At 42.3% G+C, this 14,008-nt stretch overlaps 1 protein-coding gene across 23 annotated transcripts in view; it reads left to right on the forward strand.

Moving 5' to 3' along the window:
* The window catches only part of FOXP1 (forkhead box P1), a 1,129,017-nt gene that overhangs the window by 814,061 nt on the left and 300,948 nt on the right, over positions 1-14,008 (forward strand). For all 23 annotated transcript variants that reach the window (XM_085624906.1, XM_085624905.1, XM_085624913.1 and 20 more), the window contains one exon: positions 7,164-7,256. In XM_085624906.1, the coding sequence (XP_085481032.1) occupies positions 7,164-7,256 (93 nt within the window). The remainder of the gene's footprint in view (positions 1-7,163; positions 7,257-14,008) is intronic.

Consider the following 14,008-nt stretch of genomic DNA (forward strand, 5'->3'; position numbering starts at 1 on the left):
GCTGAATGCATTGTTCCATTTTGCAGCTTTGCACAAATCTAAATTGCACAACCCTTGCCTACCCACTTTATTGTTGATTAAACACTTTTATGTGAATTGTCTTGCAAACATACTAGGTCACTATATACTTCTAAAGCAGTGGACAATGCAAAGTGCCGTCAGCTTCAGCATCTATTCATAAGAACATGGCAAATTCCTGAGATTATCAATTCCTTCTAAACTATAGTAAATTGATTTCTACTACTTTTGAGTAATATTAAAGATGCCTTCTACTTTCAAAGGTGTACTCTTAAACCCACCATCTCCCATCCCAAATATTTTGTAATGACAATTGATGAGAAGGGAAAGAATGGCTAATAACTATTAGCCCACAAAAATGAAAAACTATTATAAATGGTCTCTTTGTTGGTTCAAGATAGGCACATTCCCAGGATAATGATCTTATCTTGTGGTAGTAATTGAGGCCAACGGCCGAGATGGCTGTCTAATGAGAAAGTTACCACTCTGCCCTCCTCTTTCTATATTTAATTGCTCCAGTCTGTTGCAATCGTCTCCACTCTGTAACCTTTTCACTTAACTGACACCTCTTTGAATCATGTTCAACTTTTTTTTTGACCTCTCAGTGCCATCTTGAAAGACGTCCCACAGTTTTTCTTCCTCCGATGAACTTTGATGCTTACATCACATCAATATAGCTAATGGAGATCAGTTCACTCGCCTCTACTCGTAACTTGAAGTGGGCAACTTCTCCCACACCAAACTGAATTAATTGAGGGCACTTGGAGTGTCTAATAAGCTGAACTGAGAATGCCTTTGGGACCTAAAAATCTAACCGAGCAAACCATTAGGTTTCGTATTTAGCTAGCCCTGCTCTATGGGAGGGAGGGTATCAAGTCAAAATAAAGAAAGCAAGCATGTTCTACAGGTGTTTCCTAGAAGGGACCACTTATAGCTACTAATTTTGTGATAAGCAATGCCACATGCATCTAACAGGTAGTAGCTGGCATTGGTTAATGATACCATCCTGAGACACTGACCCTCTTGCATCATGGACTATGCAAATGTCTGATGTTTGATCAGTGTTCATAAAACACCCGATGAGGCTGATCATTTTAGAGCCATTTTAATTGTGCAGCTTTATGGAACATTTAATATGTTTAAGCAAATGAATGTTCTGGGAACCTGACAGTCAGACTCCATAGCAGCTTGTTCATCTACAACACTACCTTCTCTAGTTGCACTGCTTACCCGCACCTGGATGAGGCCTTTTCTTTGCAGGGTGGGACGCCCAGACAGATGAGACTCACTGCCATGCTCTACCTTATTGAAAGCCTCTGATTTGGAGTGGGCTTTTCCACAGGTCTGCTCTGTCCCATCAGTCAACCCTCAGAGCACAGTGCCTCCCCTGAAACCAAAGAACCAACCTGGTTCACACCCCAGGACTCCAAACACAGTAAAACTTTTAGTAAAGTTGCAGTACTTGATCTATGTCAATCACCAGCAGTGAGTAGAGTCCTCTGTATGTTTCAATGACAATAACAAAACACACAAGATGATGGGCGGAATGCAAAACATTCACCCCCAGTCACAGATCTGGGTTTAATCCATCGTTATTTTGCTCACCATGCCACCCCAGTTCAGACATGACCATATGCAAATCAGTCTTGACCCTGTGCCTCATGGGAACAGTTCAGCCCGAACTGCCAAGCTATGTCTTCCCTGGACCGGAATCAAGCATCCTAGGACCGGTTTCGGGGTTTCACCCCTCTTCAGCCAGGATAGCTTGACTCCAGTGGCGTAGTGAGCACAGGACCCACATCTGAGCATAACCTTCCCACATAGGGGGAACAGCAAAACACACAAGATGATGGATGGAATGTTGGCAGTTCGGGCTGGACCGTTCCCATGAGGCACAGGGTCAAGACTGATTTGTATATGGCTGGGTTCAAACTGGAATGGCATGGTGAGCAAAAAAACGATGGATTTAGGCCCAGATCTCTGTACTGGGGTGAATGTATGACATTGTTCTGCATTCTGTCCATCAACTGTTGTTTTTGCATTTGTCACCCCAAGTGGGAAGGGTATGCCCAGACGTGGGTCCCTTGCTCTCTGCCACTGGAATCAAGCTATCCTGGCTGAAGAGGGGTGACACCCCGAAACCGGTCCTAGGATGCTTGTTTCCAGTCCAGGGAGAACCTGGCTTGGCAGTTCGGTGTTGGACTGTTCCCATGAGGCACAAGGTCAGGACTGATTTGCATATGGCTGGGTTCAAACTGGAAAGGCATGGTGAGCAAAAAAATGATGGATTTAGGCCCAGATCTCTGTACTGGGGTGAATGTATGACATTGTTCTACATTCTGTCCATCAACTGTTGTTTTTGCATCAATGACAATAACATCAATTGACAAAATAATAATGTATCTTGTAGGTAAATGTCAGCTACTTCTGGACTCTTTAGCCAACATTGACCAAAGGCAAGTTTGCCTAATGGCATTTTTCAGATCTGAGTACAAGGGATTGATTCTTCATTTTGGCAATTACGGAGGGCTGGCCTTAAGATGATTATCATGCGATCTTGGATGACTTGGGGTTAAGTTTGACTGAATATCTGCCAAGAATTGGAGAATGGTCCACCCACACTATTTAGAATGCATAGCCATGTATACACTCTAACTTGGGCTGACAGCACAGCCTCAATGTTTGGTGACTGTTCAACCTCTAAGAAACTCTGAATAACCCCCTAAACAATGATAATACTGTGCTTGAGATATGTATTCATTCAACACACTCCAGCATCTCTCCAACATCAACAAACTCTCGAAAGCAGTCAACCTCTACCCAAGCAACCAAAAGACTGAATTATGGCAATGCTGTACTTATAGGTATCCCTCAACATCTCTTGCAACTCTTAAAACTGTTCTTTGTGCTACGGCCAGACTTATTCAACCAATAAATTCATCCACATCTCTCCTATTGTTGCCAGGCTGCATTGGCTCTTTATTGATTCTAGAATAAAGTTTAAGTTGAGCTGTTTATCCTACAAAGTTGTCCATATCAATTTCCTGCCCTACCCCTCCAGCCTGCTCAAACAGTTGGACTGCACCACAACATCAAGAAGCAAAAGTAACCTCCTTCTCTAGCTATTCTTCTTCAGAACTGCTCACGCTCAGCATCACTCCATCTCAGGAGCAGCTTTTTTTATTTGAACTCACGGTGGACACAAGAATGAAACTCACCCTGATGTCTTTCTGAAAGTACCTAAAAAGGCATTTGCTTAGACTGTACCTACCTCATTAACACTTACTGTAAATTCATTATCCAGCTTCTGCATTTGAATTTGGTCCCCACTTTCTGCCTCCACTTGGCTCCTTATTCCGCCCATATCTTTTTCTCATCCATTCTATATTCTCCTGCTTTATTTTGCCCTTGTACTTATTTCCCTTTTGTCTCCCCTGCTCCTGTTCCAACCTCACCACTCCTTGCCCTTATCTCCTCTCCCTTCTTATTTAGTCTATACTTTCACTGCATTCTTATCTTCCTTCCCCTCTCCTCTATTTCGCTTCCACCACTCTTCTTCCTCATTTTCTCTACTTTCCGCTCTTTGCCTTTCTCTTCCCTCTCAAACTCTTTGTTCTTGCTCCCCTATCCTTTTGTTACTTCTATCTCTGCTCTCACGCTCTGATCTTTCTTTTCATTCCTCTTCATCTTTTCTTATTTTCTTCTTCTACACCTTATTTGCCCTCTCCCCCCTGCTCACCCCGTCTGCTCTCTACCCTTTCCTCCTTTTCACTTTTTCTTCTGCTCTTTCTCTAGTTCTTGCTCCTCTTAAGCCATCTCTTCAACCTCTTTCACACTACGTCATCCATCTCTACAATTCTCACTACCCCTTTTCTCTCCCTCTTCCCCATCTCTTCACTTCCTCCCCATCCTACCCCACCACTCTCATTCTGTTGTAACTCATCCCTTTCACCCTGACCTTGTACTACCTGGATGCTGCCTCTATCCCTTTCTCCTACTCTCAACTCCTCATTTTACTTTCCTCCTCGTCTGTCACACTCTGCCTTCAACCGCCCCTTGACTATTATCTCCCATTCTGTACTTCTTTAAAGTTCTCATTGCCTATTACCCAGTTCACTTCAGCCATTCGCTGTGTTGTAACTATTACCAATTGTATGATTGTTGGATTGGCCATCTAATATGCTTTATTGTGTTAATTGTGGTACCTTTGCATCACTGCTGTTCTCTGTAAAGCACTCTCATACTTTTCAGTGCTCAGAGCTATATAAATATAAGTAAATAATCTATTCATTAGTTTGAGTGTGACGTAGAGCCATTGGGTACCCATACTCCTGTATTTTTTACTAGCTCAACAAGCCATAGGTGACCCTTGATCGGATTTATATTTACAAGGGCATTGGAATAGCTGTCAAGACTGCATGGATGTTGAGAGCAGAAGAATGCCCCTGTCGTTTTAAATGGACTATCTTTCTTCATTCACCCATCATTTTACTTTTCCAGTAAACAACATGATGCATTGCAACACTACCCACTGAGCAACTCCATGCTAACTATACACAACCAATCAGACCCACATACAATCGATACATGAAAATCACAGAGCTGTAAGAAAAGTGCCGTCAAACTAAGAAAGTGCTATGGTGCCCAACTAATGGTGTATGACACTATGCAATTTCTGCTCACATAATAGCACAAACTTAAACGTACACTGACAGCAGGGAGACAAAGCTGTTTGTAGTGACCACTTTCATTTGATTCTACATGTGGGTAGTTTTGGGCCTTTTGCTAGTCGTAAGGTAAATATAGCCCAAAACATTTCTTGGTAAATATCAGAAATGATGTAATCTTCACATATTTGATTTTCTTGTTATTAAATGCCATGCAGAACAAAGTGTTGTGGTGTGAAAAACGGTTCTGTGATGTAGACATTCATGTGCCTCCTTGTGGTGAGAGTAGGCCAAATTATATTTAGTCTCGTCCAACTGTGACCATTCAGATTGTTGACATATTTTCCCTTTCACACGCTGTATATAAAGCCTTCACCAAAACAGCTGTGTCCACGAGGTTTGCAAAAATACCATTTAATTAATGTTAAAATCCAACACTTTCTTGACAAAAGTAGCTGAACTGTGGTAAAATTCCATTTCTGATCCGAATCTGCAAATTGGAACTCTCAATTTAGAATCCTGCAAAGCAAGTCCCCGTGAATCATAGAATAATGAATAAATGGATTTGAGGAGCTTTTGCCATTTTTCGGTGATGATTTCCACAAATAAAAAAACATTGTCAAGACATAATTATGACAAACAGATGACAGGTTGTGCCTGAGTGCGTTTTCTCCCCCTCTGTCCTGGCTTTCCTGTGTGGTCCCTCATGACTTAACATTATCTCCCATCTTATTCAAAATCTTTGTGAAGCCATTGTCTTCGTGACACCCGGCTGCATGCGAAGGTGACAGCAGACAGGTCCTAATTGGCACAACATCTAAAACCATGTCTGAAAATGGTGTAATGCTGGTTACAGAAAAGCTCATTATTTATTAAAACTGAAAAGGTGGTCCCTGGTAGGAGTCTATAGGAATGATACAGCATTGGTCACTGTTAGTGCACCATTGTCTGCAATGTCGAATAGCACACTAATAACCGTATGTATGCCAGATGACAAACATAGGATTAACTCCGCGTGACACTTTGTCAGTACATGTACTCGGACAGTAAAAAATAAAAACACCTGCTTTAATAGTGCTCCTGGAATTTATTACACCCCTCCATTCGTCCAAATGCTTTAGTACAGCAGCACAAGCCCTCATGAAGGCAAATCAAAATATGTGAGTTTAATTCATTCAACAAAATGGGCGTACACAGATCTAGGTGGCCCTGATAGCAGCTAAGCAGCTGTATGCTGAAATAAGGGTTAAAGTCAATGGAAGCAAGTCTAGTGTGTCCATTAAGAACTCACCTGCCTGTGCCTATTGAAAAGCAAAAAGTTTGCCTAAAGTGACTGTAAATATACATAAAGCTGCACATGGAAACAACCCACCGTTCCCAAAAACTAAACAATGCTAACAGACCACTCAGTTCTCCTGGTGTGATCTTACCAAGTGCATGTAAAAAGACTACTTCTCCAGCCGTGGAGCAATGGCATTGTGAGACATGCAATCCAAACTCTTGAATGAGATACTACTGTTCAAGTACCAGCCAGGAATATAACATTGTCCAGAAGGTGGTGAACCATGCACAACAGTGTTTTGCGAGTAGCTTTGCCTGTTTCCTTCATTCATGCTTAATGTTTGCTAGTGGAAGTGATGTGTGGACATCGGTGGTAATTTGTGGTAATTTTTGCCGTTAGTGAATCTTTGATGTTTTCAGATCTGGCTTGCAGGATAATCTCAACAGAGTACTGTGAATAGTGAATGGAACCTGGTGGTGGTCTCAGAAACTCAGAAAATATATAGGGAAATGCATTTGTCCAAGGCTTTTATAAGTAATCCTAAAAACTCGCAGCCTGGTTTACATAGTTAATATTTTTTTTAATTAAATAGCAGTAATATAACACATTTTATTCCTAAACCACAGTATTAAACATAACGCATTTTGAAAAAGTATTAGAGAAGAGCAGTCTAACATTAAAAGAGGATCGCATGCAAGTAAAATAAAAATATGTCCATTGTTTGAATTTCTTAAAGGTCATTCGGGCATTAACACTCTAAACACTCTAATGTGTGCATTATGGTATCCAGAGAGTAGATCTTACAAGGTTTGACTGGGCGATTTATGTTGTGGCTCTTGTGCCCACAAATTAGCACTTTGATTTTGATTTTTGATTGGTAAGTCAGCCTTTAAAAAAAAAAGGGGGGGGGGGACATTTATTATTTACGAAAAGTATGACAGTCACAAGGCTATCCTCGATCTTGTTCATCCTCCTCCTCCACTACCTTACAAATAGGATATATTTTATGCATGGAATTTGCTAAGATGGGACATTACATTAGGATTCAGCATAATTAAATGTTTACTTGGTGAATGTATTACACGCGCTCGAAAATGGAAATCCATGCTAAATCGTAAATGCCATGTTCATGAAATTTTAATGAATATGCGTGCCATTCTTATGAAATAAAAATACAATTATTCACTTCCACTCAGGCTCTTCAAGTAGCAAGACAACTCTTACTTCACCACCACCAAGTCAGTGGATTAAAATCACCCAAAAGGAATGACAAACAACCAGCCCTGCAGGTGAGTAGAACTGCTTTGAATGTAACTTGTGTGTATATATGTTTGTAAGTAAAGAAACCAAGATACAAGGCAAGTGAGCATTGTACAAAGTGGAGGGGATTTACAAGGTAGGTAGGGTGGGGGGATACATGAGAGAAAGGAAATATAGAGTCTATTGTAGAGAATAGGGGTGGTCACTGTGGGGATGTTGGGGTGCATCAAGATGTGAGCAAAGTATGTATTGTCCTAACTTGTCTTGCATCATTTGTCCTTTGCTTGTTAAAATTTTGAGGACCAAGTTATTGATTCACAGCGCTTTTTCCAGCTGTAAGTCTCTCTTCCAGAAAATGTTGTAGTTATCACATATGTAGTTTATACTGCAGTCACACAGCTGGAAATATATTGTTGTGCATTTCGAAACTGTAAAATGTGTAAGTTGCATAAGTGTGTTGTACAGTTTAGGGATGAGTAGAATGGGAATCGGTTCACAGGAGTGTACCCATAGGAAATTGGGAATGTCAGGCTGGCCCATGTATTGCTGCTAAGATCTATACTCGTTAAGGAACAGGGAAGACATTGCCTGTGTCGTGGATCCAGCAGATCTCTGCTCTATACTCTAGTAAAAGTTGTTCCACGTGCTCATGATTGGACTTCATTGGAGAGTGGTCGCACTGAAAGGTCCACTTTTAGGATAATTCTCAGTGCAATGTTTTTTCTGCATCGGGTAGTGAAGAGATCTGTGAAGTATGGAAGTATGGACAATGTTTTTGTGCACACAAGTGAAACTAATATCCGCACAACAAGTCATTTGCAGGCAGAAATTCCCCATTTCACAGAATAGGCTCAATGTGCATTTCCACTTATAGACTGAAAATGTCATTGTAGGCATTAAAGGTGGTCTGGTGGGGGAGGTCATCCCACAGACTTTTACATTTGTGGGCATTCACTTACTATATGCATGTTGTTTACCACCCTGAAAAAGCATCCAAGTCTACTCCTGTAAAAAGATATTTCAAATTCCTTGTTTCTTGATAAAGCAACAGTCTTTAATTGGGATTGCTGCAAAACATGTGCAAAAATATGTGCTCTGAGCATCTATTTTTTGATGCGGGGGAAGGGTGCAGGTCATTATCGATACGTTCACGTTGGCTAATAGCTATTTTCTTTTGAAAGTGTATTCTTGTTCATAGCTCCATTGGACCAGAGTGGATCTGTATATTTACCTGTGTTCTATCTACGTGAGGTTCTTTAGTGGTCATCTCCAGATATACAACATTGACACTCTTCTGATCTAAATATGGTTCAGTCATTGGAGGCCACTCTGTTTTCACCCAGTTGACCTAATGTTTGGGCAAGGTATGAAGATGTGAAAAGTAATATTGGCATGTGACTTAGAAGTAGCAAGTCAGAGGAATGCTAGAAACCTCCCACCCAACAAGCCGTAGTAACCTAATAAGATTTAGCTGTTTAAATCAAAGTAAAAGAGCAGCAATCCATGATAAAACACTTGGATACCGTATTGGGTGGTAAGTTGCGCTCTACAAATACAGATAACATAACACAAAACAACTGTAAGTTTAAAGTGTACTTAAGAAACACACAGCATAAATTTGTGTAGCAAATCTTATAACAGTAAAATAATATTCATATTTTTCTGGCGAACTGACGGTGAACTTACATAAGAAAAGTAGTTCCTGCAAAAGAAAAACGTAATTTATAAAGATCCGCCTGGAGCAAATTAGCAGATATTTACCTTAATAAGTGAGGAAGGATGCTTTAGGCCATACTCCATACCAATTGTGAGCTAATATTTTCATTATATGTATCGTGGACACCCCAAGGGGACAGGTAGCTTGTTTCAAATGTCATTCTGTGGATTGCAGCGCCACAGATGGGCTGAGTAAGACCATACCCACCTAAACGCCTAGAAATTATGCAGACTGCTCAGTCACATTTACTCCCCCCAACACACACGCCACACAAGCACCAATAACGCCTACACCCCCACCCTACAACACACGCCACAGCAAACCTGCACATCAACACCCACACGCATGCATGCTTCTCAACACACGATCACTCAGCAAACACACAACTGAAATACGGGACCTGTTGAGTAGCGATGCACCCGCCATCCTCTTCATCACAGAGCCCTGACTCAACCCTTCATTGGCTCCCAACATCACCACAGCAATCCCAGTGAGCTGCAAGATCACTCTACGGGACTGCCTTTTCAAGCCAGGAGGAAGAATCGCTATCATATTCAAGAAATCCATCATATGCACAACATCCACAGAGAACACCACCACATTCATTGAATACCCGCACTTCAAGCTTTAAATCTCTGAAAACTTCACACTGAATGGAACCCTCGGCTACCGACCACCTAGACTACAAGCCATCCTTACCAACCTCCTCACCAACTTACTCTGCTCACCATCAACCAACAAGCTTCAGTGACTTAAACTTTCACCTGGAAGACCGAACAACTCCTGCTCCACAGCACTCATTGAAAGTTTGGGCAACATCAGACTCACCTATCTCGCCCCAGAACCAACACTCACCACAGGACACTCACTGGACCCCATCTTCTCACAAGCGACAGCATCAAATATAACTCCACCACACGGCTCACATGGACCGTCCACTCCATCTTCCACTTCCAAATCAACACACCTCAAGTCAACACCCCTACCAGCTTCAGCATTCCAAGCTGCAACTGGAGCAAAATCACACAAGCAGACTGGGTCAGTGCCCTCACCATGGGTCATCCTAGCCCCACAGACAACCTTAACAAGGACATCAACAACTAAATCAAGAACTGAGCTTCCATCAAAACTAAGAAGCATAGTAGATCCAACAAGCAGGCCAGATGGTAGACAAAAGACCTCCCAAGACACCAAACAACACTGTAAACAGCTAGAAATGAAATGGAAAGCCAGGTTTGACACCACCAGCAGAATTTCCTACAAGGCTGCGCTCAGATGGATGTTATCACCAGCGAAAAAGAGTCAGCAAGAAAAAAGTACTGGTGGACCGCATTGAAGGAAGCTCCAACAGCTGCATGGAAATTTTCTCTATCGTTAAGGATTTCACCTCGCCCTCAGCCACTGTCAACAACATTGCTGTCTCCCAACAACTCTGCTACAATCTATCCATCTTCTTCCACAGCAAAATCGCAAACATCTGCAGCAACTTTTCACAGCGACCCAACCCCAGAGAACTCGTTGCTGACCTACCCACCACCCGCCAAGATGGCCACCTGACCGAATGGACAACCCTCACCAGAAATGACAGCAGCAATCATGCAGATACTTAGGAGTTCCTACGGATCTATGCCCCCACTATATCTACAACCTGGAAACATCACCAATGCGCTCCACTCTGACCCACATCATTATCAACACCTCGATCACATCCTCCACTTTGCTGGATAAATGGAAACTTACAGAAATCAACACCCTCCTCAAGAAGCCCACAGCCGACACAAATCAACTTAGCAACTCCTAACCCATCTCCATGCTCCCCTGTCCAGCCAATTTGATTGAAAAGGCCATCAACAAGCAACTCAAAACCAAACTCAAACTTTACCATCTTCTAGACATCACTCAATCTGGATTCAGAAAGAACCACAGCACCGAAACAGCACTCATTGCACCCACCAATGACATTCGAATCATCCTGGACCAAGGTGAAACAGTGGCCCTCATCCTGCTCGACCTCTCCGCGGCCTTCGACACTGTCTCTTATAACACCCTCATCAGAAGACTCCATGAGATTGGCATACAAGGATCTGCTCTCAGATGGATCTGTTCCTTCCTCATAGGAATAACCCAAAGGGTCAGGCTACCTCCCTTTACATCAAAGACAAAGTGATTGATATGTGGAGTCCCACAGGGATGGTCTCTCAGCCCCATCCTTTTCAATGTATACATGACACTGCTCGCCAACATCATCCGATCACAAGACTTCACCATCATCTCATATGCCAATGACACACAACTCATTCTCTCCTTGATGGACAAGACAATCACCACCAGAACCAACTTCACCAACTGCATGATCTTGGTAGCAGACTGGATGAGAACAAACTGCCTGCAACTCCACACTGACAAGACGGAAGTTCAGGTCTTTGGCAACAAGGCCTCCCTATGTGACTCCACCTGGTAGCTGTTGGAGCTACGACCAATACCCACAGGGCACACAAGAACTCTAGGAATCATTCTAGACGACAAGCTCAACATGATTGCTCAAATCAATGTAGTGTGCACCTACGTTTTCTACATCCTATGCAGGCTATGAAAGATTTTCAAATGATTCCTAAAAACACCAAATGGGCCGTCACACAAGCACTCGTCACCTGCAGGCTGGACTATGGCAATACGCTCTACGCTGGAACCTCCAAACAACTCCTACACAGACTCCAAACCATCCAGAACACCGCTGCAAAACTCATAGTTGACTCTGACGCTGCATCCACATCGCACCTCAAGAAGCTTCCCTGGCTCCCCATTCATAAGTGCAGCCAATTCAAACTTCTCATGCACACATACAAAGCCTTCTACAACACAGGACCAGAATACCTGAATAGCCGCATACACTTTCACCAATCCTCCAGACACCTATGCTCTGCCTCACTTTCATGCACACATTCCCAGCATCAGCAAAAGCTAAACTGGAGGTCCCTCATTTTCATACATCGCATCCAAGACATGGAACAACTTCCCACAACACATCAGAGCCTCCTTCTTGAGTACAGCATAAGCTGAAGACCTGGCTCTTCGTATAAGCACCTTGGGGACCACACACCTGCCCAAGTGGCTGGATACCCTCTCGGATGACAAGTGTTCTATATAACATAACATAACACTTTATACCCCAATGACCCTTAAATAATCAACTAACCACTAAGCAAAAAATATGCCTTTATCAATAACCTTCTCTAATCATTCACAATTGTAGATGAAACTGCAGCTTCTAAGCTCCTGTTGTACCCTGACAGTAATTGCTTTCTCTGTCCCCTACATTTGGGATTCTGCCCAATGCGAAGAACAGAAAGATTGCTTACCAAAATCTCAGATGATGCTTAGGAAGCAGCTGATAACAGTGAGTGATGCCTACTTTTAGTACTAGGACCAGTGCCAAATCTGACAAATTTGGAAGAGAGACCCTGATAACTTTCAGTATCTAGGATTATTCCTCTCTCCTGGTTGATGTCCTTCCTCTGGAAACTGATATCAGTGACTGAAAGTATAACCATTCTAATCTGATTCCATCAGATCATATGTTGTCTTCATAATTGTGATCCCCTTTTCAGGATCTTCCTCTGTCCCTCCCTGGAAGATAATCAATCAAAACTATTTCTATTCAATGCCTGCACTGATGTTACGGGTGTATCATCAACAAGTGATACCTATACTGGCCACTAGAAAAGATTCTGTGCCTTCGAGCCATGGAGGGGCAAATGTCTCTGAAACTAAACTTCTGCTTGTATGCATATCTTCTATCACCACACTAGCCAAATGCTTTCACTTGTCCTAGTATTACAAGTCACCAGCAGTGCTACGTGGCTTTTGGATAGGTTTGCACTATACAGATACAACATACATACATATTCACAGCACCAAAGCTCAAGATTTGACTTTTGATTCACAAATTACTTTTGACTTCTAGGTTGGATCGGTAGTCAGCACATCCCACCACTATCTCGGCCTAGTTGCAAGTACTTCTTAATCATACTCATTATACCTCATTATACTTCTCACGTGTATGTGATTTAAAGCATTTCACATAATCTGGAAGCTGGAAAGAAGCCTTTGCACTATAGGCCTGATTTAGATCTTTGCGGACGGGTTATTCAGTCACAATGGTGACAGATAACCATTCTGCCTAAATATAAATCCCATAGGATATAATGGGATTTATATTCCGGTAGACAGGATATCTGTCACCGTTGTGATGGAGTAACCCATGCTGAAGATCTAAATCGGGCCCTAAGTCTTCAGGCATCTGAGCTCCACTAAGCTGCCTGATAGTAGCAGAGTCACCATCGGGGCTCTCCACCTCACACAACAGTACAACCGCAGAACAATGCCCATTATAAACATACCACGGCAGCAAACTACAACACTACATGCCAGGATGATCCTGCTTTAAATCCACTGATAATGTTACAATGCAGTAGTTGGTAAATGCTTTACAGCCCAAAGAGCCTTAGTGTTGAGAACCTTCGTTGACCTCTGCACCAAACACAAGCAGCTCGCCAAAAGAAAAATCTACAGGCAGTACATCTTTTTAACTTAAATGTTTTATAGTAATTCAGACCTCACAGATGTGCTGTACACATTTTGCACTCACCTAACTGATTAATGCCCACAGTGACAACCTTTTTCGTACATGCTGGACTTTGTGCTTCTCCTAGCACCCTTTTACTAATGGTTGAATATGGCTCCAGTCCAGTGGAGATTTGGGATGCTTCCCTGAACATGGAGTAATTTGTTCTGAGATTTGACAAAAGACAAAAATATGTTATGGATTTGTCTCCCTACACTGAGGATCCCTTTTTGATCCAAAGACCACCAGATTATGCTTCTTAGAACTGTCTCTTTGCAGTCCCTGCAGTGATTATATTATCAGACATCACAAGACTTAAAAAGATCTGTGTAATTTATGGGCAAAGCACTTGTTGGCAATCAAGCAGTAATGAAGAAGAAAAATTAAACAATCAACTTCCACATGTTCTGGACTGCTCTTTGTCAGGAGAGCAGTTGCTT

Source organism: Triturus cristatus, chromosome 9 (genome assembly GCF_964204655.1).
Source record: "Triturus cristatus chromosome 9, aTriCri1.1, whole genome shotgun sequence".
Lineage (NCBI taxonomy): Eukaryota > Metazoa > Chordata > Amphibia > Caudata > Salamandridae > Triturus > Triturus cristatus.